This window comes from Vulpes vulpes, chromosome 1, assembly GCF_048418805.1.
Source record: "Vulpes vulpes isolate BD-2025 chromosome 1, VulVul3, whole genome shotgun sequence".
Taxonomy (NCBI): domain Eukaryota; kingdom Metazoa; phylum Chordata; class Mammalia; order Carnivora; family Canidae; genus Vulpes; species Vulpes vulpes.
In genome coordinates, this window is record NC_132780.1 from 82,323,035 (window position 1) to 82,351,017 (window position 27,983).

Sequence of the window (27,983 nt, forward strand, 5' to 3'; positions counted from 1 at the left end):
TTAATGGCAGGAGCACGAGTTCTCAACTGGGATACATTCTGCGCTCTGCCACCTAATTAGCTGTGTAGCCTTGAGCAACTTATTAACCTCTCTGTGCCTCAGTTTCTGCATTTGCCAATGGGAATAATATCATAGCAAACCACACAGGGATGTTGTGAGTATTAATTGAGTCAATGTTAAGTGCTTAGATCAGTTCCTGGCCCATAATCAGGGCTCAGTAAATGTTACCTGCTATTTCCTGCTTTTTCTTTTCCAGTTGCAGAACCAACCTTATTAAGACTACTTCCAATCTAGATAGACAGCGAGAAATAATAACCAGATGGGATCCCCTACAGTTGGCTTCCTTGAATGTAATGAATCTAAATCATCTTGACACACCACTTATTTATTAGACATTAGCAAATTTTCAGATTACCCTGTTCCAGATATACACATACAAATAAAAGATTAAATTGTTGTGGAAAAAGTTGCTAGTTCCCTGCCCAACGTCTGGTCTCTAGCCTTCCTTAAGACACTCATTTTGTTCAGGGCAATAAAGCAGTCAGCAAAAAAAAAACACTCATCTCTCCAAGCTCTCCTATGGCAATGGTGGCCAAGTGCCCCAATTTGGGGCTTACTTTCTTTGCTTTATTTTTCTCCATAGCACCATTTAAAGTATATACATTTTTTTATGACATCTCCCTACATGCAGCTCATGTCCATTTATCATACATCCTAGCATCACGAATGAGGTCCTGCACACAAAGCCGGTGCTCAGTGAACAGCTGCTGCTTGAAGAAATGAGTGAGACAAACTGGAATGTGTTGGACAGGATTTCTAGGAAAGCTTTTCTAAAGGATGTGCCTGTGACTCTTTGCTCTTCTTCACTCAGTTTCTCCTTCCCACCTGGAAGATGCAGCAGCCACTTTAAAATCATAGGATAACAACAATAAACAATACAATCTGTCCTCCTGAAGACTTAGCTGAGCCACTGTACCAGCCCCTAGACCTCCTAGAGTGGAACAAGGACAAGGACAGAGCAAATGAACATTGCTTTTTTTTTTTTCTCAGACTAGCAGTGAGTAACAAAAAAATGTAACTAACATTCAGCTTTTTTGCCAGTTGACACAGATCCAAGATTGGTGTAATAAAGTAGATAGTCTCATCAATAGGCAATGTAAACAAATATAAATAGGAGAGGTTCAAATGAAATGCTCCCTTGGCATTTATTTACTTTTTTTTTTTCCAGCGAAAGCACAGAGACTGGATAGAACATAAGAAAATAAGGATGAAAAGCCTTTGTCAGACTGGGGGCGGGGGGGGGGGGGGGGAGGGAGGGGGAGCAGGTCTGTTCTATGTAAGGATGGAACTATCCTGTGGGTGTCGCACATCTATAGGCCAAGTACAGCCTGAGCAGCCCCATCTGACAAAGGTTCCCGGTGCAGTGATGTCAGGTATATTCTCACTTCTTGTCTGGCTTCTCACTGCTTGTCATCCCCACAAAAGATTCACCTCCTTGGTCTCTCCAGGTCAGAGCTATATTCCTTAGCTCACGACTTTAAACCCTGTTAAATAGTAAATCCTACTGGCAGAGATGATGTATTCTTTAGAAATCAGGTATTTGCATTATAATTAACAACCAACACCTTCCTTAGCTCAGGTTTTAACTGGGAGAGAAGGGTGGGAGAAAGATGTGCTGAAGCCCCTGAGTCAAGTGGGGGTAGAGAGGGAGGTCCTGTCATCTAGGTTTCTGGTTTAAGGGCGGGCTGTTGTAGGATTTGCCTACTTTTGTCTACTTAGTTCTCCTGCCTTTTGAAAGCAGAAGAAAACTTTTGCCCATAAAACAACACTGCTGACTCAGAAGGATATTTTGGTTGGCAGATACTTGGCGGATACTAACCAGACGCAACCCATGGTTTGCCAGGTCATCCTCCAGCAAGCATTTTGATGTGAAGAAGAGCAGGATTCTGCATTTCAAAATATTCGCATTTTCAAGTACAAAAATACAAATGATTCAATACAGGGACAGCCTGAGTGGCTCAGCAGGTGAGTGTCTGCCTCTGGCTGGGGAGGGAGGTGATCAAGGAGTCCAGGATCAAATCCTGCATCAGGTTCCCTGCAGGGAGCCTGCTTCTCCCTCTGTCTATGACTCTGCTTCTCTCTGTGTCTCTCATGAGTAAATAAGTAAAATCTTTTTTAAAAACCCAAATAATTCAATACAAACAAAATAACTCAGATTATAATCTGACCTAGAGTGTCCACTTTATTAAAAATAACAACAATAAAACCTTTTGGAAGATTTAATCCAAAGTAATTATCAATTTAAGAATAAGTATCATCATTTTGTAACCATCACTATAAAAGCCAATAGTCATTAAAGGAATCTAAAACTGTCAGTTAAAGGTTTGATGAGGAATAAGACATTTAGAGTCTCAGATTATCTCCCACCAAATAGCTACAAATTGCAAAGGGAAAATTCTATCTTCTCAGAAGAAACCTGAGAGACATCACCACAATCAAACGATAAACATTAGTATCACCAATGATAGAACAAATTGACATCATGATGCGATGCACACTGTAAAGAACACATCAAAAATATATATCCTGAATCCTAAAAAGAAACCCAGGTGGAGGACTGTTTCACAAAACTAGCCTATCCTCTTAAAAACCCATCGATACCATAAAAGACAAAGAAAGGCCAAGAAATCCTTTCAGATTAAATATGACAAGAGGGATGCATATAAATGTGAGGAGTAATTTTTTTAAGTGTTGAAGAAAAAGTGCTATAAGAAACACTGCTGGGGCAATTAGAGAAACTCAACAAGAACTGTACATTAGGAAAATCCCTATTAAAATTCCTCTACCTGGTAATTATATTATGGAGTTCTGTAAGAGAATGTCCTTGTCCTTAGGAGATACCTGCTGATGTATTGATTAGTGAGAGTCACAAAGTTTGTAACTTACTCTCCAAAAGTTCTGCAATGATCTTTTTTTTTAAGATTTTATTTATTTATTTAACAGAGACAGACAGAGGGCACAAGCAGGGGCAGTGGCAGGCAGAGCTTGAGCAGGAAGCCCAGCATGGGGCTTTGATCCCAGGACCCTAGGATCCTGACCTGAGCCAAAAGCAAGTGTTTAACCAAATGAGCCACCCAGGTGCCCCGGTTCTGCAATAATCTTAATTAACAGTATTATTTAAATCTGTGTATGTGTGTCTATGAGGGAGAATAAGAGCATGCAAACTGCTGAGTCTAAGTAAAAGTTATATGGAAGTTCACTGCACAACTCTTGCAACTTTTCTGTAAGTTTAAAATTTTTAAGGGAAAAATAAGAATAAAAGAATTCTTTTAAAATTTTTAAAATTTTTAAAATTTAAAATTTTTAAGGGAAAAATAAGAATAAAAAATTCTTACTCTTGTAAGAAAAACAAGAGTACCATAGTTTTAAAAAAATTAATAGGGAAATACAGGACAAAATGGATTAAGACTTCCAAGTTACTTAGAAACACCTAGGTTTAAGCAAATCACTTATAAGAATAGAAGGAAAATGGCAGTATTACAGATGGAAGGGTTGGGGTTGTCAACAGTACTGAGTGTTGTGTGTGTGTGTGTGTGTTCAAATTTTTTTGTTAACCTCAGAGGAGGCTGAGAGTCTCTCCCTTGGCCACAAGAGCCATGCCACATTTTACTAAGGGAAGGATATAAACACGGAAAGAATGACTACCCACAATTGAGGGGAAGAAGAAATACCCAGCCTAAGATTAGTACAAATTTGGTGAGTCACTTCCCCTTAGGAGGAAAGGAAAACCTGTCTTGTTTCCCGGAGGGCTCAGATTCTGAGGAACACCTGAGTTCTCAGCCTGAATCATGTCAAAGAGGTAGCAAACTAGGTCAGAAGAAACTATAGTCCATTAACTCCATGCTTCTACCCACACTCAACTAATTTATCTCCATAGTACTTCCAATTTCCAAATGAACGTCAACTCAAATCTCTGAGCTACTTCAGCCTCCACACTAAGGTGCTAGGAGGTTATATGCAATGAAAACAAAGGAGATTCAAGTTAATTGCACATTTATTCTCTAACCTTGAGTGGGCAATGGCCTTGGTTTGTTGTTTGCTCATCACCCCAATGTTCCTCGTCCTGAACCAAGTCTGCTTAACCTCTTGAGAACTGAAGCTTTGGCAAAGCAGCTTTGAAGCTGCCTCTGTGCCAGCAGCACACACACGTGGATGGATTAGGCAGAGCTGTGCTGTAAAGCACACACACACTCTCCCAACGTGTGCTTTTCATTCCAGAAATACTTTATTCCTAAACCACTTCTATGCTTCTCTTGGCACAAAACAGTGTAAGTGGCTCTGCGCCAAAGGAAGCGTCTGTTTAAAGACGAGGACTTTCTTAAAATTTCTTTACCTCAGAAAATCACAAATAGAACATTCTAGTGTAATTATGATGGAATAAAGAAAAGGGAAACATTATAGAAAACAAAACAAAACAAAACAAAACAAAAAAACCCATTTGCTTTGTTTCTGGTTTTGTTTTGTTTTTTAAAGTTGCCTAAAAGAAATCCTACAGATACAATATGTAACATAGAATTATCTCCCATGACAGTAAAAATTACAGGGCCCAAGTCAGGACAAAGAAGCAAAAATATGACCCTTAACAGGAAAGGTAAGTGAGCATTTGCCATCTTTTGTCACAAACATTTATTGTTTTAAGGGCACCCACCAAAGCCAGATGCAGAGCAGGGTTTTTTTGGGTATTTTTTAGTCATTGTTTTATTCTGGAATATGTTGTATTTTTGTACCTCACTTCTTTATGACTTGCATCCTGAATCAGAAACTATTTTAAAAGAAAAAACCCATCTTGGTGGACCTAAGTGTCCTTTTCCTTTCTCTGCTCATTTCCAGATATTTATTTAGAGTTCACTCACAATATGCAGCATGAAACCAATAACCCTTGCAGAATCCTTAGTCCTCACCAACTGAATTACAAACACACCTTTATCCAACTACATGTATACACACACACACACACACACACACAAGGAAAATGACATCATGCTCCACAGTACATATACAACACAATCACCCATTCGACTTTCATCAGGATGAACCCAAGAGAGAGACCTTCTTAGAGATTCTGATCCCCGGCAGAAGGAAAGAAACTTACTTTCTCTCTACTTCTGGTGTTGACACGGCGCTACAGAAGCCAAGTGACTCCTAGGAGAAAGAGGCACAGCGTCAGCACAGAGCGGTAGGCTTCATCTGATTTGTACAGAATATCACTTAAGAAAAAAAAAAAGCAGAAGCAAAAATAGATGATTAAAGTCATTGTGCTTACTTCGATTTGGGACCGCAGCTGAAGTGACGTGGGGCTGGCATCAGGTTTCTCCTAAAAGAGAACAGATGCGGGTTTAATGAGACTTCCCAACGTGGCATACACCAGAAAGACAAATAGATATGTAAGAAGAGATGGGGGGATTTGAGAAATGCTAGGACACGGTGGGAGGAGATGGTGGAGATAAACAGATTTTCTGGAAAAAGTAAAGTGCTTTTAAATTGAGAACTCTAATCTTAAAATTGAACTGCTTTCCAAACTTCACCACTTGACACTGTTAACAATTTTACTGCGGAAGAAAAAAAAAAAGCACAATTGGAAGGGCACAGAGAGTTAATGGTGAAATAATTCTCTGGATGTGATTATGCCATCACCAGTACACAGAATTTATGGGAATCCATTTGTTTTGTTTCTTTTTTCAATAATATTGGAGTTCCAATCTGATTTTAAAATTCTAAATGTATTCAGAGTATTTCATAACATAGGACTAGTTTTAAGTGTATTTAGGAAGGCAGAAAGCTAACCTGGTATTAACTTGTAGCCCTAGAAATCACCATGCCCATAATAACACAAATGAATTGGCCTAGCTGGGAATTTAAAAAACGACTTTCAGCATCCAGTTAATCGATGAAATAAATGCAATGACATTATTAAAAATCATCAAATCAAAAAAAAAAATAAATCATCAAATCATAAAGAAAGGAATTGAATCATTTTAGAGGTAAAACTATTTTACAGTTAAAAACTCCATTTCCCCTTTGGTTAAAAAAAAAGACGGAGGGGGGGGGATAAACCAGTGGCCTATGATGAAAATACTACATTGAAATAAGCATTAACAGAAAAATGGGAAAATTGCACCATTAGAAGTATTGGAATATACTACGGGAAAATAAGAGCTATAGTAGTGAACATAGCACAGAACACCACACTGATATTTTTCACAAATAGAGAATAATTCTAAATCTACATAGGTGCTAAAGTGGAGGTCCTCATCAAAGTGTGGTGCACAATCCAGGGTGGTCTCCAGCTAATCAAGTCATAAGCAAGACGACAGGCAGTTTTAGAGGAAGGAATAATATCACTAACAATAGAAGTTTGAAATATCAGGTTAATTATGTGTTTTCCAATAATCTTATTGTCTTCTTAATAGTTGTTATATTCTCAAGTCTGCACACGTACCATATGAAGATTGTTTTGTTAAGTCTTATCTGACGTTCAGGACATGGGAGCAGATTATCTCAAATTAGGAAATCTCGCTGCATCTAATTCTTCAATTTATTAAAGTTGCCTATTTCATTATTAGGATAATTATAAAACTAGGCCAATATTTTAAAAACGTAGCAATGAAATATTAGAATGAGTATAACTCAAAGTACATTTTAAAAAAAAGATGTTATTTATTTATTCATGAGAGACACACAGAGAGAGGCAGAGACACAGGCAAATGGAGAAGCAGGCTCCCTGCGGGGGGTGCCCGATGCGAGACTTGATCCTAGGATCCCAGGATCATGATCTGAGCCAAAGGCAGATGCTCAACCACTGAGCCACCCAGATGCCCTCAAAATACATTTATAAATTTAAATAACAGGAATCCAGTATATAGAGAGTATAAAATGAATGTCCTATGTGAGTAATGAGAGCTAGATGATTTTAGATAAGTAGATCGAAAGAGAAAAGTACCTTAATGGACTGGATATTCACTCACTCCTAGTTCCAGGGTCTTGTTTATTATGAAAATAATACCAGAGTGGTGTAAAACCTCATAGAACTTCTCTTTGCTTAACATCCTCCTGGTTTTTATTGCCACCTTCATTCATAATGGACAATTTTAGATTCCTGTCCCAGACTTGATACACTGTATTTACAAAGCAACATATGGAAATGTTTGAGTTACATTTCAAGTCCAATTGGTATGACATCAGACTCAGGTGTAATCAACACAGGAGATATGTATTTGAGAAGTCCCTCCTACTGAGTGACTAATCATGATGCCCTGATTCCTAACCTCTAAGTGTCACAGACAGAAACTTAACTTAAACAGCAGGAAGTAAGAAAAAGGTAGCTTGCAATTTTTCATCCTAGAACTTCCTATTCAGAGTGGATGTGGGAACCTCAGAATGATGACAAAACTCTATTACTTCCTCTGAAATTGTCTCTAAAATATCCCCTTGAATACCCAATACTAGCCCATGTCCTTCCCTAACTATCAATGAAAAAAATGACTGATTAACTCTCCTTTCTCCTCCATTCTTAACTGTTCTTCAAGCTCTAAGTCTCTACTTTACTTTATTTACTAGGTAATAGTCCACGATAGGAAACTACCTGCTTTTATTGCACATTTTTATCTGCATTTTTTCTAATAAATTTTATTTATTGAGCACATCATTTGTTACTCTGTATCATAAACATAACATTTATGGTACCTTATGCAAAATGTACCTTTTTCTGCATACAAAGCAGGTGCTCGTTAACCACATTAAATGTTTGCTGACCAGGAAGTAACATGCTAAATAATTCATCTTCACATGTTAGTTTGTCACTAATAATAGACTGTGTTTGGGGGCTTTTTAGGAAATTGTTTAGGGGTATAGTTTGATGTATAATGTACTAAACTGCGTTCCTTTAAAATAATGGACCCAGTTAATGTTTTCATGAAGAACGTCTGTTTTATCAGGAAAAGGAGATGTTCAACAGATCTTGTGCAGTGATCTTTCTACTTTTTTTCCCCCAAAGTATGCTACAAAGTGATGTTTTTCAGAACAAATTTTATTAATTTCAACTCTCAAGGATGGACTACCATCATTATTGACAGGCATTTCTTGGGGCACATGAGTGGCTTGGTCTGTTGAGCATCAGACTGATGATTTCGGCTCAGGTCATGATCAGGGTCATGGGATTGAGTCCTGCATCAGGCTCCACAATGAATGTGGAGCTTACTTGAGATTCCCTCTGCCCCTCCTCACCCCTTGCTCTCCCCCTCTCTCTAAAAAAGAGGTGTTTCTTAGAGCAAACACACCCTCAAGTAAAAGTATCATACAACTGAGAAGATTGTAAAGTTATTCACTAAGTAAGGACTGCTGTGATGCTTGGAAAGAAAACAATGGAATACTGGAAAAATTCCATTATTATGGCACCGATGGATGTCACATGATATCATTGACAAAAGTACAGATGAAGAGTTACTAATTACTATAATATATGTGTGCATATTGTTAAATATTTAAGACATATAGACATATACAATCAAAAACACAGCAAACACATGAGGACCCACCATCAAACCTGAGCGATGCAACACTACAAATAAGAATTAAATTAGCAGGTAGCTGCCACACACCTGGATAAAACACCCATGTGCAGAGTATGAATAAAGTCTTGGTAGACATATCATACACCTAGAGAAGTGCTGACACTTTTATTCTGCTTATCACTGAAAAGAATTAGATTCGTTTTTTCATGACACAGTGTGAAGTGAAAAGTATGATGGAATCAGACAGAAGAAGCACCAGCTATGTGTGCAGCAATAAAGGGTGTTGCTTACACAGTAAAGAAGCAGGGATTCAGGTCAAAATGGACAGAGAAAGGCTCCTTGATATTCCCCTTCCCTCTCCACAGATGAGCTTGCTCTCTTCTTTGCTCCCAATTCAACAAGGGAATCTTCATGGTTCTAGATAGATTGCCAGGAGGACAGGGATGTCCTGATGAAGAGGGATGATGGAGTAAGATCTGACACATCTGACTGCCTAGTTGCAAACTACTCTATTTGAGGGAACAACTGATGATCCTCAGCTGACTCCTGATTTGGAAGTCATCATGTTGATGGACATAGTAAACATCGTGAATAATCAGAACACAGTCACTGAGTAAACATGTATCTTTTAAACATGTTAGGGAAAGAGATGATCACTGAGAAATAAAGTTCTCCTCAATAACACATGCTGACTGATGTAGTTACCGCTGCTGTGTAACAAATCATCCCAAATTTAGTTGCATAAATCAACAAGCATTTCATTCTGCTGACAGATTCAGTGGGTAAGAATTCAGAAAGGGGAAAGCAGAATAGGCTTATCTCTACCCCCTGGTGTCTGGGGCCTTGGCCGGGAAGTTTTGAAAGATGGTGGTTACTGGTTGGCTGGAGCTGTAACCACTAGGATGCTCACCGGCTTCCATGTCCAGAGGCTGATACTGGCTAACAACTGGAACCTAAGCAGGGACCATCTGCTGGAACATCTGTGCAAGGGTGCTACATGTAGCTGCTTGTCTTCCCCCCAGCAGGATGTTGGGTTTCAAGAAGAATCAGGCACATACCTAGAGAGCTAGGCAGAAGTTTTATTACCTTTTATAACCTAGATTCATATATTATCACTTCTGCTGGAGTTACTAGCTCTCCCAGGTTCAAGAGAGTACATACACAGCCCCAGCTGCCAATGCGAGGGATACCAAAGTCACATGGTAAGAAAGCCCTGAACTGGGTGATACCATTATGGCCCACTTTGGAAATCAGGCTGCCACACTAGCTGCCAAGGAGCTCACCTGAGTTTTCTAAATGGGGAATTAGATGAGACTATTTATTCACGACGATGTCCATTAGGATCCTTTTGCGATTTTTAGAGTTTACCTAAGTAACACATCTTGGCAATATATTTCAACCTGAACTTATCACTTGAAGGTTGAAATAATCACAATGTTTTAGGCTACAATTATGATCTTTCTTGTTTCAACTTTATTATCATAAAAAATCTCAAATATGCAAAAGTAAGGAGAACAGTACAATGAATTACAAATTCTTATTACCCAGCTTCACTAATTATCTACTCATGGTCAATCTTGTTTCATTTATACCTTCACACATGCTTTGGCTTCATCTTAATTTAATTTGAAGAAAATCCCAGATACCATATCATGAAATATAAGAATTTTTAATGTTAAGATTTAGTTATCAGGCTATCTTAAGTCCTGTGACTCAATCTTGAGTAAATGTTCAATCACCAAGAATTTGATTCTTTCCTAACACGGGAGAACTTTCTTTAGTCATTGTAGAAAAAAATCATATTCAACAGATTTATATAATCCACTAAATGTTACAAAAGAACATGAAAAAAAAGCATTCAAAATTGAACACAACCAAAAAGTTCATTAGAACAGTACTTACTTCTGTAGCCCAAGTCTAAATACATCTCTAATCCTTTTTCAGTATGATATGTTCATTGACTTTGCACTTGACAGTAGATTCTAAGCAGTATTTAGTGAGCTATAACACCACAATTTGGTACGTGGTCCCTATGAGAATCCAGAGAGCCACACAACAATGATGGCTAAACAAGAACCTATAATTGTAAGTTAGGGTATTATAACTTAGTTAACTTTTTAAAAAAATAAATTAAAAAATAAAGTGAGTGCATGGATTCTGATCTGTGGGCTAAACTGTCATCTTTAAGCCACATATGGATATCTTGGTTAAGAATGATAAATACTGGGGCACCTAAATGGCTCAGTTGGTTAAGCATCAGCTCAGGTCTTGATCTCAGGGTCATGAGTTCAAGCCTTGCATTGCGCTTCATGCTGGGTGCAGAGTCTACTTAAAAAATAAAACATAAGGGGGGATCCCTGGGTGGCGCAGCGGTTAGGCGCCTGCCTTTGGCCCAGGGCGCGATCCTGGAGACCCGGGATCGAATCCCACGTCGGGCTCCCGGTGCATGGAGCCTGCTTCTCCCTCTGCCTGTGTCTCTGCCTCTCTCTCTCTCTCTCTCTCTGTGACTACCATAAATAAATAAATAAAAAATTAAAAAAAAAAAAAAAAAAAAAAAAAAAAAAACATAAGGGAATCCCTGGGTGGCTCAGCGGTTTAGCGCCTGCCTTCGGCCTGGGGCATGATCCTGGAGTCCCGGGATTGAGTCCCACATCGGGCTCCCAGCATGGAGCCTGCTTCTCCCTCTGCCTATATCTCTGCCTCTCTCTCTGTGTCTCTCATGAATAAATAAATAAAATCTTTAAATCAATCAAGCAAGCAATCAAAAAACTTTAAAAAGAATGTCAAATATTAAACATTACAAATCCATAGTGAGTTTGTACACTATAAATCCTCAAGGAAATCTCTCTAACTTAATGAAGTATTACAGTGGAAACTAAACCAAATTATAAATACAGCTCACCATATGTGCATGTATGCATATGCACATGCAAAAAGCAAAGTTAGAGAGGCTATACACCAAATGTTAATAGAAGTTACCTATGCTTATTTTTTTAAGAGCATGTAGTCTTACATTACCTTTATTATTTTTCTCTAACATAAGATCAGCTTAAAAGTACAGTCTTCACTCCTAACTCGGGGAAACGAACTAGGGGTGGTGGAAGGGGAGGAGGGCGGGGGGTGAGGGTGAATGGGTGATGGGCACTGAGGGGGGCACTTGACGGGATGAGCACTGGGTGTTATTCTGTATGTTGGTAAACTGAACACCAATAAAAAATTAATTTATTGAAAAAAAAAGTACAGTCTTCAAATCCTATGTTTTAAAATTATCTACATGTCTGTGTTTAAAACTGTATGATGACAAAACATCTCAAAGATTCCTTACACACCAATGGTTACGTCTACAAAGGCCACTATGCCTCAATTTTTTTTTTTAAGATTCCATTTGTTTATTCACGAGAGACACACAGAGAGAGAGAGAGAGAGAGGGAGAGAGAGAGAAAGAGAGGCAGAGACACAGGCAGAAGGCAGGCCCCATGCAAGGAGCCCGACATGGGACTCAATTCCGGAACTCCAGGATTACGCCCCAGACCAAAGGCAGGCACCAAACCGCTGAGCCACCCAGGGATCCCCCATTCCTCGATTTTTAACACATTTGTCAAACACATATTACTTTTAAATATTTCTTAAAATGTAATACAAGTTTCAAAAAATTAAAGCTTATAATAATTTTAGTTGTATCCCAACAAATAAACCAAGAAACTTCTTAAGAAATATTGAAACTTAGGGATCCCTGGGTGGTGCAGCGGTTTAGCGCCTGCCTTTGGCCCAGGGTGCAATCCTGGAGACCCGGGATCGAATCCCACATCGGGCTCCCGGTACATGGAGCCTGCTTCTCCCTCTGCCTGTGTCTCTGCCTCTCTCTCTCTCTCTCTGTGACTATCATAAATAAATTAATTAATTTTAAAAAATTAAAAAAAAAAAGAAATACTGAAACTTAAATTTCTCAAATTAGGTCATGCTCTATATTAAAATAATTTCTTGAGATATTAAAATTTTTAGTAACGAATATCATAGAAAACTATGCACGTATCTTCTGATTAATAGTGAAGATCCATAATGATTTTAGGAATCATCTCACATTCATATTTTGATTGAAAGAGACATAACTGTAGTTCCATATGTTTGTTTTGTTTGTTTTAAAAGGAATCAGATGACAAAACATTACTGGGTAGAGGGGAACTTCAAATTCATTTCTTGTCAACTTGGGCCAATTCTGGAAATAGTAATTCCCTCAAAGTTTATGATGTCTAACATAGAAGCAAAAAAAAGAACAAATTTTCCAGATGAAATCAGTAGTTTGCCAAAACCAAAAAAGTGAACATGTGTGCTTCCACCAACACGTTTCCACCTGCTCGTGCCTGTGCGTGTGTATGTTTGCGTGTGAGCATGCACACACAAGCATGTCTACACTCACACTAACAGGGCCTGCATCAAATATAAAACTAAGAGTCTGGCACGCAGTGTAATACACTAGAGTCAAAAACCCACTTGGGGTAGAATCAGGTCCTGGAAAAAAAAAAACAAATATCACATTCTCGTCCACACTCCAACTTTGTTTCCACTTTCTTGTGGAAATCCATGCTTCTTCCCTTTACCTGCCAGTGTTCCCAACCAAATGAACTTTACAGCTGGCAAAGCAAGTGGGATAAATCCCTCTCTTATTCCAGGAGAGTGGAAAACCATCAGATGCCTATCAGTTCAGCCGAGTGCCAAGCTCTCCTCCTCCACACTGGACACAGGAAGGAGGTGGGTGGAAAGGCGAGAGGACCACAGGCCTGGCAACACTCAGCTTACAAGTAAAGTACACACACATCGCTGATGTGTTCAATTAATGGGGAGAACAAGCGCCAAATTGCTGTGGAAAGTTGCTGCCTGTGATGGGTTTTAAGACTCATGTGGCATTTATCACTTTATAAGAAGACTATGAAGTTGTGATATCTCCCAATTGGCAAAGTATGTCCCACTCTCATCTGACTTCTCCATTCTGGACAAGCAATGGGGCATCAGCTCATTTTACCAGGATGTAAACCTCAACAATTTCTTCAGAGTTTTCCCACTCCCCAGTAAATCAGCTACCAGGGGCTGTTGCCTCTCTTTTCACAAGGTTTCTTACATCCAGCCATCCCATCACATTCCCACAGGCATCAGCTTCTCTGTGGTCTGCACCTCACAGATGCCTGCCCACCACTGCAGAGTGGAGTAGGAGATACTGAGTGGGAGCTGGGAGGACTGAGTTCCAGTCCTGCCCCCACTACAGTAAGACCTTTAGACCTCAGTTTTGTTTTAGTTTGGTTTTGTAATGGCAAAGAAAAGAAATGGACCACTTGGTTATCTCTACTTAGATGAAGCACTTTCCAATCCAATCATGACTGACAATTTATTTTTTAAGATTTTATTTATTTCTTCATGAGACACACAGAAAGAGCGAGGAAGAGACACAGGCAGAGGGAGAAGCAGGCTCTCTGCAGGGAGCCCGATGTGGGACTCGATCCCAGGACCCCAGGATCATGCCCCAAGCCAAAGGCAGACGCTCAACCACTGAGCCACCCAGGCATCCTGACAAATAAATCTTCTTAATACTCTGTCCTTGCTGTCTAAAGCGTGGTTTATGCAACATGAGCATTAGAACCACCTGGAAGCTTCTTCAAAAAGCAGTCTTGGGCCTCACCCCAGACCAGAATCAAAGTCTGCACTTTACCAAGATCTCCAGGTGTTCTGTATGCTCGTTGCAGTTTGAGCAGCTCATTGCTTTGTATCATTGCTCTGATCCAAAACCTTGCAAACACAGTATTAACAGGATAAAATCCACATTTCTGAAAAAGAGGCCCTTCTGCCAACTGGTCTCATCGAAACCCTCTTAGGAGAATGGGTGCTGGGTCTGCTAAGTGTATGTTGTCCCAGTGTCTCACTTTTGCTCCTAGTATCTGGGATGGCCTTCTTCTTCCTGTCCATCCTTCTGAGTCATCCTTTAGATCTAACTCCAAACCCACCTCATACCTTCTCTGCCTGACCATGCCTTAAATGATATGCCTGAGTTCAGTCATAATGGCAAGGAGCTATATTGCTTATTATTATTAGGTATATCTATGTTTAGCAATTCTTCTCATCTCTAGCTTACTCCCTCACCTAGACTATAAATGCCTTCTTAACAGGGATTCAATGTACCCCCCCAACACACACACACAGAGTCCAATAAAAACTATTTAGTACTTCTTATGTGGCAGGTCCCATATGAAGAGGCAACAGTGAAGCAGACATGGGTCCCTCCTGTCAAGGATGACACAGGCTCTGCCCCAGAGAAGTGCTTGATGGGCATCTATTAGTTTCAGTTCTTTAAAATTGATTACTTTGCCAGTAATTCTGACTCTTCTATTAATTTTTGTTTAAAACTTCACTGTCTAGGGACGCCTGTGTGGCTCAGCAATCGAGCACCTGCCTTTGGCCCAGGGTGTGATCCTGGAGTCCTGGGATCGAGTCCCACGTCAGGCTCCCTGCATGGAGCCTGCTTCTCTCTCTGCCTGTGTCTCTGCCTCTCTCTCTCTCTCTGTCTCTCATGAATAAATAAATAAAATCTTAAAAAAAAAAAAAAACTTCACTGACTAGGGATGCCTGCGTGGCTCAGTGGTTGAGCATCTACCTTTGGCTTAGGGCATGATCTCAGAATCCTGGGATCAAGTCCCACATCAGGTTCCTGCAAGGCGCCTGCTTCTCCTTCTGCCTATGTTTCTGCCTCTCTCTCTCTCTCTCTCTCTCTCTCTCTCGGTCTCTCATGAATAAATAAATAAAATCTTAAAAGGAAAAAAAACTTCACTGTCTAGGACAAGTGTTTCAATGCTTTGATCTCAGATTTACTTTGGGGTTGTAGAGTTACAGTGGTAAGTAAAAGTAATTAGGCAAGTGTTTTCAAAAAGATCTACAACTTAGATCTGTAAGAACTTAAAAAGAAAATGTTGGGATGTTTAGCCACTTTTAGGATAAAATCTGCACTGGCCTGTGAGTTCCAGCTCCAACCCTCTACCTTTTCACATTTTAATGACTGGTTTCACCCAAATCATTCATATGTGAAACAGGAAATGTTAGCCATTTTTCAGGCATTCATAAGCTCATGGCCTGGCATACGAAATTGTTTCTAATGAGTGAAAGTGAATGGAAACGTACTCTCCTCCCCCCACATCAAAGAAGGAAGGTTCTAAGGAAAAAGGTTTTCATAGATGAATGCTATTCTACTAACTTCAACCTTAAAATCCATCCATAATGAACAGATCGGAAAATTTTGAGAAATACTGATAAGAAAGAAACCAAAAGTGGCAATCTCCATCTGGTCATTAATACTCTGTAGTAAAATTCTTAAATCTTCTTGCTGCAGGAGTCTATGTTATGCACAAGTGTTCATTACATATTTATTTAAACTGCACCATTTTCAAAGAAAAAAAAGACAAGATGGCTTACAAAAGTTAAGTTCAACATTATATGAGATGAAGTAAAGCTAACGAAATAAAGAGGGAGAATCACGATTATACAGTAAAATTGGTGCAGGAATTAAGCTAGTTAAGAAATGTGGATGATGGGATCCTACGCCTGAAATGGACTACATTTTGGGCTAATTTACAACATTTAAAGTAAAGAAGGAAACATGATCAATTCCAGGGGTGACATCATCCATACTTTAATGTCTTAAGGTATTCACAAGACACATGGCTATTCCTGTGAGAGAGAATTTCTCCTCCGGCTTCTGGCAGAGAGGACTGTAACACACTACCAACATTAGGAACAATGTCCCTGCAGAACTCCTTTTGCCCCAAAAGGGCTTTAACTTTTTTTAAAGATATTTTATTTACTTGACAGAGAGAAAGAGAAACCAAGCAGGAGGAGCAGCAGGCAGAGGGAGAAAGCGAAGCAGGCTCTCTGGGATCATGACCTGAGTGGAAGGCAGATGCTTAACTGACTGAGCCACCCAGGTGCCCCAAGGGCTTTAACTTTTAATGCTAGCGGTCCTCCTGAGATCCTCTAACGAAAATCACGAAGAAAACCACGGAGGGAGCTTACAAATCCCGAAGTGTACACTCCCCTACCTAAGTGAGAGGAGTCCCCAGGGCAGGGGCAGAACTCAGCCTGTGGAGACAGCCAGGTCAGTTTTACCATCTCAAAGCATAACTGCTATAAAACACTGGGGAGTTAATAAAAGTTAGATGACTTGGTTAAATTCAGGAAGAATCTGAATCTAAGAGTGTCCAGCCTGGTGCTCCTGAATCTTATTTCAAACAACGTAGTATGCCTCTTTAACTTCTAAGCTGTCTTAGGAAACAATGTATTGCATCTTCCAGGCTTCAACTTTAACACTGCTGAGTACACACCACCTACAAAGCACCCTGCATAGAGATAGGAATAAGACCAAACCCTAACAACAGATCATTACAAAAGATGAGTCATGTGTCAAGAATGCATCTTCTACTATGAACAAAAACTAACACGAGTGTCATGCCATCTAAATGTAAATATGAAAAGGCACAGCGTCCTTAAAGGCATTTTAATTATTCTTTAAAAAAGAATCTAACACGTTGTATAATTCAATTTTTCATTTTACTAGCAGGACTTGGCTTATGGTCACTAACAACTGGGCTCTGCATACATATCCCAGGGGTGGATACCATGACAATGGACCACTCTGGATGGTATTGCCACCCAAAGAGTCTATCCAACCTATTTTGACAACAGCGTGGAGTGATCCACACTCATAAAATGATTTTCTGAGTACAACTGGTCCCTGATTGGGATTGACGGACAGGGTACAAAAGTTAACAGAAGCAACTAAATGGGAACACTTACTTTCTCTTTCTTTCTGTTTCTCCCCACCTCTCTCATCTAATCATACCTTACTTTTACAACTATTTAATGAGCAAAAACCGTGTGCTGAGTAAGCACCATTCTAGTCAAGGATAAAACAATGGAAAAGAGCATCACTGCCTTCAGGTAACTTAAATTCTAGTGATTTCTAAAGTCCGTCATGGGAATCATTTGCATTCAACATCTAAACCACAAGTCCAATTACATTCCTTCTTTCTGGCACAAAGCAGAGGACATCTGAATGGCCATGCTCATCTCTGGATGCCACATTTTCTGGGAGATAATGAAAACCAAGAGAACCTTCACTAGAAATGGTGTCTGGAAAGGGGGTCCTTTACACAGGATCAACCAGAAGAACCAGGGCTGTTGTAAGGGAACATGAAGGGCTTCCAGGGAGCAGAGGATAGGCAGGTATCCAGCACAGGTCCCCCCGGGGACACACAGACAGCTGCAGCATCCTGCACACTGGAACCCACTGGGGTGAATATGGACTGAAAAAACAGTTGCTACAGTTTTAAAAAATATATAGGAATTATAAAGAGAATTAAATCAGAATAATAGTGAAAATATTAACTACTTAGTAGAAAACTTCCAAAATAAACCTTTTAATTTCTTAGATAAAGAATCTTATGCTTATTTACTTGAAAATAACATTTTAGGGGTGCCTGGGTGGCTCAGTCAGTCAGGCATCTGCCTTTGGCTCAGGTCATGATCCTAGGGTCCTAGGATCAAGACCTGAATTGGGCTGGCTCCCTGCTCAGCAGGGAGTCTGAGTCTCCCTCTCTATCTGTCTCTCTGCTGACTCATGCTCTCTCTCACCCGCTCTCTCAAATAAAGAAATAAAATATTAAAAAAAAAAAAAAACTTTAGGGACACTTGGGTGGCTCAGTGGTTGAGCACCTGCCTTTGGCTTAGGGCATGATCCCAAAGTCCCGGGATCGAGTCCCACATTGGGATCCCTGCATGGAGCCTGCTTCTTCCTCTTCCTGTGTCTTTGCCTCTCACTGTGTCTCTCATGAAGAAATAAACAAAAATCTTTAAAAAAAAATAACTTTAAAAAATTAGGTTATATACTTGAAATGACTATAAATTGTATTCGCTAGAAACTTTTAATGATGAGCTTTTAATTTTATGGTTGGTGATTACTAATAAGGAATTTCATTCACACAACAAAGTAATAAAAATGGTCTTAGCTATTTTTATAAACCCTGAAATATAGCAGTTCCTATTTTGAAGATCTAGCAGCACTTTCTCTGATTAACATCATAGTGAAATTTCTTATGAAAATGTAACAGATTTCAAATCCAGTTGAAAATTTTCTTATTAGATACTACAAAATACTGACAAAATTAAAATGAACAGCCTTGGTGTATCCAATGTCATCCTGAAGCTAGCTTGGCTACACTGAACCAGAGGGTCCCTATGCCCAACCACCATGTCTGAACCTTAAGCCAAGTTGTTCTGACAGCTCCAAGGCCCCTTGTATGTGATACAGCAGCAGAGCACTGGGCAGCTGGCTGCCAGAGCACACACCACCATTGAGCTCATTGCCCAAAGGAATTGACTATTAAGATCCCATCTGGGACCATGCTCCAGTAAGTCTTAGAATAACAGTTCCACACTTAGTACATTGCAGTCACCTGGTGGGCTTATTCAACACAGATTGTTGGACCCCTCCCCAGAGTTTCAGAGACAGTACTTGGTGTGGGGGGGGGGGGGGGGGGGCGGGAGGCACTAATTTACATTTCTATTGAGTTCCCAGGTGATGATGAAGCACTCTTTTAGAACTTCTGTCCCAGACAAGGCTGCTCAGAGAGGCCTCTAGGCTGGAATTCAGTGATCTGAAGGTTGAAAGGATCTATATATCCTGAGTCACACCTAAACCTGGTGTGACACATCTTCAGTACTCTAAAAAGGAGTGAAGGGGTGACCAAGATAAATGATTTTAAAGTAAAAAGAAAGAGATAGGTTTGACATCATTAAAAAAAAAAAGGTAGGAAAGCTGGGTGACCAACAACAGAACAATTTTTTACAATATGCAAAATCTATATTGTTGTTTGAGCAGGACCCCAGGACCATCGGAGGGCTGGGGTGGGGTTTCTTTCAGACCACTGTTCCATTACAGTGATTCTATTATTTGTTCTGGAGTTTAACAATTGGAAGTTAAGTAAGCTGTTCCGGGATAATTTAACTTTTTATATTATATTATTTATGGGAAAATGAACTATGAGTCCTAACCCAATGACTCCAATGTTTTGGAATGGATAATCTTCAAAAGCTGGTGACAGCCTGTAACTGAACATTCATGTATTCATTTATTCAACCAATATTTCCTAAGTGTCAACTCTGTACTTAGTTGACATGCTGGGTATCAAGAGTAGAAAGAACAGTCACTGACCTTCAGGAGCTCATGGCCAAGTAAAGAAAACTCATAACTGAGAATATAAAAAACCAAAGCTTCCATATTATCATACAAATAACATCTGAACTGATTAGTAAGCAGATTGGGTGTCTGAATATGGATTTTACAAAAAAAAATTATGTAGCCTGATCAAACTGAAGATGCCAAATTTAAATGAATCCTCTCATAGACTGGTCACATTTTGTCATGATTTAGAGCATTATTGTCTTTGTAGCTACTGAATCAAAAGGTGCTGTCATGACATTGAACTATCCTTTTTCACTCTTTGAATTATATTTTCAAATTATCTTTGTAAGTTTTATAACCATCCTAAAAAGCCTCAGAATCAAAGACAATTCAGTGCATTCTGAAATCATGAGCCATAAATTTGTGCTTCTAAAACAAATGAGCTTTTGGAATTAATAGTGTTACCTAATGATGTAAACATCTAAAAACGCAGGGATAGAGGTCACAGTATTTGACAAAGAAGGATAAAGTTAAAATTGAAGTATCAGAAAGATGAGACAAATACCAGCTTTTAGGCCTGGGCAAACTTTTTTACTGCTGTATTATAAATGCTAGAAAAACTCAGGTTTACAATGGAAATACCGGCAGACCAAGTCTCAATGTAATATACATAAATGATATGTTTCTGTTCCTGTATAGTTAGTGATTTTCCTCCCTTCTGAGCATTAATCTTTGAATGACTTACTCGATAAATTATTGAACTTAGTTCAAAAGCAAATGAAATTTAAAATACCGATTTATTGAATGGGTAAAGTGTCATGTTGAAATTACTGTGATTTATCTGCTTCTTTAATGGTGATTGTAGCAAACATACTTCGTTGCTCAAAATTATTACCTGGTTGCATAGTTTACTTAGTTTTAAACATAAATCTGCCTTCCCTGTTCAGCACAACAACTGTTTGCCAGGATCTCATTCATTTACCCACAACTAACGGCCCCTACTTTTTCTTTATAAACCTGAAAATGTATCGGTATGTATGTTGAAGTAGATGTAGATAAATGACTCTCATTTTTTGAAAACTAATTAAATCCATATGCACCATGATTACTACAGTGGAGGAAGGGGCAAGGTGTCATTACGCTTAGCCACTTATAGAGTCTACTCCCCATGTCACATGCCTAGTTGCATCCTGCATGGCACTAAAGACAGCTTTGTAGAACTAATATATTTCTTGGGCATTGTTGCTTGTAGGTACTGCTATCATAGCACTCATGCCATTGCTTCTAGGCCAGGAAAGGAGATTTTGGCCTAAAATCCAACGTCTTATTCATATCAAGAAAAGGACCTCCCTCTTCATTTCCCTTCTCATAATTTGGCTCATGGAGAAAGTGGACAGTGTATATTCTCCAACAAGGGAAAAAGTTGCCACATACATGATAATGGACTAAATAGCTCAATATATATAAAGAGTACTGATAAACAAATAAGAAAAACTATTTTAGATAGAAAAAATGGGCAAATAACTTTTAAGAGAGGAGTTACAGAAAAATGTATGTATTTTTAGAAATAATAAAATACAATTTAAAACACAATGAGACTACTTTTCACCAATCAAACTGGTAAAGTTTTCTTTCTCCTGAGCATAAATACTAGGAAGCATAAATTTGAAACAGGAGCACAGATATACTACTAGTAGAAGTGCAAATATAAAATATTTTCAGATGAGAATTTAACAGTGCTTCTGGAGTCTTTAAAATGTTCCTACTTTTCAACCTGTTATGCTCATTATCTAATAATATACCCTAAGGAATTAAGTTATGAAAGTGAAGGTACACATTTAAAAATGCTCATGGTCAATTACTTTTAGAATAACAAGAGAGTGAAAAACACCTGAATAGCTCAAGTTGAGAGATAAATTATGACACATTCACAAGATAAAAAGGTATACACTCATTAAAAATCATAATGCTAAATAAAAAATAGTAAATAAGGGAAGGATGTTCCGTATAGAAGGCTGAGAAATATAACCAGGTACACTGTACAAACAACTTGATCTTAATACTTGGGTATATAAGTATACATATACAGAATGTAAATTCCACTGGATCAGGAAATTTTGTGAGTCTTTTTCACTATAGATCCCTAGAACCCAGCAGAGTACCTGGCACTTAGAGGATACTCAATATCTGTTGAATGAATATATATGTACAGATGAAAGTCTGGGAAGAAATAAGCCAAAATGTGGCTATATCTGAGATGGGGGTGGGGGTGGGAGGCTTAAGTATAACCTTTATTTTCTCTTTCAGGATTTTCTGTATTTTATTTCTTATTTCTCAAGTACTACTTTTACCACCTGAAAGCAAAACAAAAATCTTCCTATTTAAAATGTATTTTTTTCTAATGTTATTACTTCTACAGACCTAGAGTCAGACTTGGTTCAAACTTTACAAATATACATAGCACACTGTCAAGATTCCATACCATAATGGGGGTGTAGAATATCCAAGTCATAGAAGACCTATACGGATTTTTTAAAGAGATTGATTGATTGATTGATTGGAGACAGAGAGAGAGAATGACAGAGAAAACACGAATGGGATGGGAGAGGGAGAGGGAGAGAGAATCTCCAGCAGACTCCACTCTAAGTGCAGAGCCCCATGCAGGGCTGGATCCCATGACCCTGAGAATATGACCTGAGCTGAAACCAAGAACTGGACGATTAACTGACTGTGCCTCCCAGGTGCACCTACATAGAATTTTTTTAAAAATCATGCATGATGATCAATTTCTTTTCTACAAATAGGCCTTTTGTGGAGCATTTGTCATTTAAAGACACATTAGTCAACACAAATACATAGTATTTTATCGTTTTAAACTATATTATATTACTAAAGGTTCAAAAATGTCAATAATTTAGAATTTTCCTCATGGAAATTTTGCTTTCCTTTCCCTTTTTCTTAAACTGCTCTGTCAAATTCTCCTTTTCTGTAGCACAAAAAGAAAGAATTGGAAAAATTTTCTTGTCATCTGCTAATTAGCCTCAATCACATAAATATCATCAGGTTGTTAATGGGAAAACAGTTACTTTGTATAAGATTATGCATATTATATGACAAAAAATAAGCACGTTCACAAATAGTAAGCCAATTTCCACCTAGGAGAAAACAATTTTCCCTCAGGAAAAGCAAACAAACAAAAACCTAAGAGTACAAACAGAAAATATTATCAGGACCTGCTCTCAAAGGGCAGAAAACAGATGGATGGCCCTTTCCTAGCATCTGGAGCAGGACAAATAAAAGCAGTGAGTCCAAACATGATGACCAATTGCCTGGGAAACTGGAGAGAAGGGCTGACTGTGTCCCTATTATGTATCCCCCTAAAAAGGCTGGAACGGGGGCACCCAGGTGGCTCAGTCGGTTAAGCGCCTGCCTTCCGCTCAGATCATGATCTCAGGGTCCTGGGATGGAGCCCGACATTGGGCTCCCTGCTCAGCAAGGAGTCTGTTTCTCTCTCCCTCTGTGTGATCTCTGTCTCTCTCAAATAAATAAATAAACAAATCCGTTTTTAAAAAAATTAAAAGGCTGGAATGAACCTAGAACTGTGACTTTTACCTTGAGAATCGACAGAGTAAGAGGCTTCCTCCATGCTACAATCTTTAAAAAGATGTAACCTGGGCAGCCTGGGTGGCTCGTTTAGCGCTGCCTTCAGCCCAGGGCCTGATCCTGGAGACCCAGGATCGAGTCCCACATCAGGCTCCCTGCATGGAACCTGCTTCTCGCTCTGCCTGTGTCTCTGCCTCTCTCTCCCTCTGCCTCCCTCTCTCCCTCTCTCTGCCTGTGTCTCTGCCTCCCTCTCTCTCTGTGAGTCTCTCATTAATAAATAAATAAAATCTTTTTAAAAAAAAGATGTAATCCCAGTAATGATATGGTATCACATCTAAGCTACCATGATTTCCCTGTCAATTCCTAAAATAATACATGCAAATTGAAAGCACTAACATTTGAATTTTTCATTCATTCCATAAAACTTAACATAAAGCGAACCCAAGGATCAGAGAGTGAATAAGGGAGAGAGCATGACCAGGGAAGAGGGGAAGAGGGAGAAGCAGATTCCCCACTGAGCTGAGAGCCCGACACATGGGGCTTGATGCCAGGCCCTGAGATCGTGACCTGAGCCAAAGGCAGATGCTTAACCATGGAGCCACCCAAGGCATCCATTTTGAAAGTTACTATGAAATGTCTCTTTGAATATTCCAAATTTTAATCACCAGACATATTACCTTAACAACTCATGAAAATACTTCATATACTGAAGAGAAAAAAATATCTTTGGAAATGGAGAGGATTCCCCAGTTCTTTGCCACAAAGTCTTCACAGAACAAATACGCAAAGCCCTCAAACCTCACCAAAAATGTCAGAATGCTGGGCTGGGCAGTGCAGCACATGAGAAGAGGTGGGAGACAGGAAGGGGCGCGCTGCCAGGTTCAATGCTTGGGAGAAAGCTTAGATGTGCAGAAACGGAAAGTGCTCTGCAGTCACGTTTGGGAATCTAGAAGTCACTGCATATTTTCTGCAGAACTTCAGGAAAGTAAAGATGCCCTCTTCTCCACGGGTCCTCCCTGACCCCCTAGGACTTCAGGTGTTCCCACTACAGTACCAACCACACTGCACTGCAACGACCCACGCCCACCTACAACGGACTGCACAGGAGAATTTCGCACAGAAGTGGCTCAGTAATAACCTGAGACCCAGCAAAGTGCCTGGAAAAGACTATACAGCCACATAATAGATATTTGCTGGATGAAGGAATGAATGAAAGGTGGCAGAGGAGACTAGAAGTGGAGAGACTATGGCACAGAATGGGAAATCAATTCACATTTGTCAATTGGATTAAAATTTCTATTACATTTTTTACTACCTGGGTGTTGACACTGTATAATTTCATCCACAAAGAGAAAGATAGTATGTTGAACAGTCTGGGCAAAACAAAGACAGAAACCGTGTTAAGTTCTATTTATATCTTCTACCACACATGTCAAGGGTTTTGTTAAGGATCACATAGGCTGCCATTTGTCCCTGTTTATCCTGAGTAGTCAACCAGGGGAAAAACTAGATAGAGTGGGTTGGGAATAGATAAAAGCAAATCCTTAAAAAAAAAAAAAAAAAGAAAAAAAAAGCAAATCCTTATTTTCTTAAAAATCCTCTCTTAAATAGTTATATTTAAATGGTACATATTTTTAAAATTGAACTGATGGACTGATTCAACTATTCACACCAAGGTATCGTCAAATAACTATAGAAAGAACAGTAACAAACTCCTTGGGGTTCCCTAGTCAATACACCCCATTAATACCAAGTATTTACCAAGTGATTCACCATGAGGCTAGTTCTCACCCTGCATGCCACTTCCCTACCTTCTGGGAATCCATGCATCTCCACCTACAAATTGAGTATATGTTCTGGGCTAATTCCTCCTTGAGAAGGTACTTCTTCAGTACTTCCTGATTCATCTTCATCATCATCTTCACTGCCAACATTTATCAAGTGCTACTTGATGCCACACATACCATTCTAAGGCACTTTACATCTATTATTTCATTGTCTCAGAAACCCCATAAGGTAGGAGGATATTTTACGATTTCTATTTTTACCAAAAAGGAGACTGAGGCATAGAGATCAAGTATCTTGCCCCAGACCACATGCTAGAAGGTGCAGAGTCCATCTGATTCCATGACACATACTCTTAATTGCTATGTGAACATCTACTGGCTCTTCTGGCCAGTGCCTCAGGGCCGACAACCAGGCCACCTTTAGCTTTCTCTTCCCTACTCCTTAGCCTGTACCCAAGTGTTTCTGTTTTGCTGTTGTCTTCCTTTTCAAAGCTTTGTTCTGGTAACTATACCATAATTCCAGTTTTCTCCCAAGACAGGGGTTGTGCCCCATCCATGGTCAGTCTTCAGACCCTTCCACCTCCTCACAGATCTAACAGTAGGTACACATCCCAGTTCAGTCTGCTCTCATTTCCCTAGTGCTGTTCCCTCCCTCACAACTTTGTCCTGAGGACCCCCATCACCTGCCGCTCACCCAGACTTCCTAAAAAAGACCTGAGCCTCTCCAGTGAATCAGAATCATGTGGCTTCTGCCAGCAGAAGGCAGATCTACATCCAAGTACCAGTCTCTCCTGCCTGTTTCTGGTCCTGCTACCAATAACTGGCCTTGTCCGTCAAAAATCTGAAGGTGCTATGGGGGGTAATGAATCTTGCTCAATAATTCTCTACGTCCCGAAGAAGATACTGGGTGATCTAACTATTCCACTTGCGATTCAAGGAAGGCTCCTTCTCTCTTAAGGCTGCATGACTCCAAGACAACAGAGACACTGTTCTGAGCTGATGGTGCATGCGCAATAGTTCCCTTTCCCTGCAAGCTGCTGAGGAGCCCACCACCTGTCAGATACTGCGCAGCTTAATTAGGTAACACTTGTGAAGGGTTTTGCGATGTGTAGCACACGTGTTGTCCCAGGAGCTCACACATGGCATACCGCATTGCAAAATTCAAGAGCTATTTTTAAAATCTAGCTACCAGTTGAGCAAAACCTAGAGCATTTTGCAGACTGTTGTAAACCCGTTACTCTTTCATTGAGAATCCCTCCAAAAGAGCATGCAACTGGTGGGGATTACTGAATAGGACATAAAAGACACTTTAAAAAGGAAAAACAAAGCTAGTTGCAATCCATGCCAAGTTTTCAGGGAAACCTCAAAGAACTTGCTTTGTTTCATCTATTTTTTTTAAACAAGCAATTTAAGGGGGTAAAGAAGGAAATATAAATATCTTGCATCTTGTCTGTGCAAATGTCATGTCCACGTATGAGAATGAGTCCGGGCGCAGTGGACTGGCAGAGGGCACAAGGAAGCAGCTTCTGGGATGCCCTGGAACCTATAAACACCAAGGCCAGTGTCTCTCTCTGGAGCCCTGGCTAGACTTGCTTGGTCAGTTAAGTGAAGTACTTTGATGGGTGTAGGTTTAAGTGTGGGATCACCTTTATCTCTCTAGACTATAATTACACAAAGCTTTTCTGGCTTCTGGAAAAATAAAAGGTTTATTTTTAATGGATGAGGGCAGGTCCCTTGTTCCCTCTTTAAGAATGCCTCCTTTCGCCAAAGGGAATCCTATGATTGAGTGGGTAGTTTTAACGGATTGCCTTTGGCTAAGAGGTCTGTGGATAATTCCCTAAAATAGTTGTACTTCTCCAATGGCTGAGCCATTGGGGTTTGCCTCCTTTCTACCTAGGCTTTCTCTCTCATAATAAATGATCGTGGCAGCTCTGAATGACCTGGATCCTGCTGGCTCTCAGATGACTGCCACTAATTTTCAAATTTCTGAAGTTTGCAGGGGCAGGTGCTGGCATGTTCTCAGACCCACTCATATTTACATTTCTAATACCTATGCTCTGAGACAACAATGCTAATCATATCAAATGAGTCAGTCAAACCTGAATAGTGATCTTCTGATTGAAATCACTTTTTTTTTTTTTCTTTAAGAAAACTACTCTGGGGACGCCTGGGTGGCTCAGCAGTTAAGCATCTGCCTTTGGCTCATGGCGTGATCCTGGAGATCCAGGATCCAGTCCCACGTCAGGCTCCCTGCATGGATCTGCTTCTCCCTCTACCTGTGTTTCTGCCAATCTCTCTGTCTCTCATGAATAAATAAATAAAATCTTAAAAAAAAAACTACTCTGTAGTATATTACCTATAAAATCAATACTCTTCTTCAAGTATTGCTTTCTCAGTATAGTTTTGTCCGTGAGATGTGGAACATAAGAGGGAAATGCTTTAGAGAAAAGCCCGTCAAAGATATCAAATGTCAGAAAACTTAATGTTCTTCCTTCATGCTTACTATTTAAAAGGTAGAAGAATCACAATACCCAAAATCGGTACCCAGGCCCTTTTACTGTAATCAGAATTTCTGAAGCATACAAACAATCATCACTGATTAATACCAACATGTAACATTGTTCAGTTCACATGCACACACCAATAGTACTAAGTGATTTCCTCCCCCAAATTAATAATATTCACCTGTTTTAAAATTCACTTGTCAGTGAAAGTGCTGCCCATTTGTCATCAAGAAAAAACATTCTGTCCTCTGTGATGTCAATAGTGTTGCCTCATGTTAAGCACAGGCAGGTATTATGCTTGGCG

The 27,983-nt window shown here is 39.6% G+C and overlaps 1 protein-coding gene across 5 annotated transcripts in view; it reads right to left on the reverse strand.

Moving 5' to 3' along the window:
• SASH1 (SAM and SH3 domain containing 1) overlaps positions 1-27,983 on the reverse strand; it is a 332,874-nt gene that overhangs the window by 100,226 nt on the left and 204,665 nt on the right. For all 5 annotated transcript variants that reach the window (XM_072718853.1, XM_072718848.1, XM_072718846.1 and 2 more), the window contains 2 exons: positions 5,324-5,374; positions 5,153-5,202 (listed from right to left, as the gene is read on the reverse strand). In XM_072718853.1, the coding sequence (XP_072574954.1) occupies positions 5,153-5,202; positions 5,324-5,374 (101 nt within the window). The remainder of the gene's footprint in view (positions 1-5,152; positions 5,203-5,323; positions 5,375-27,983) is intronic.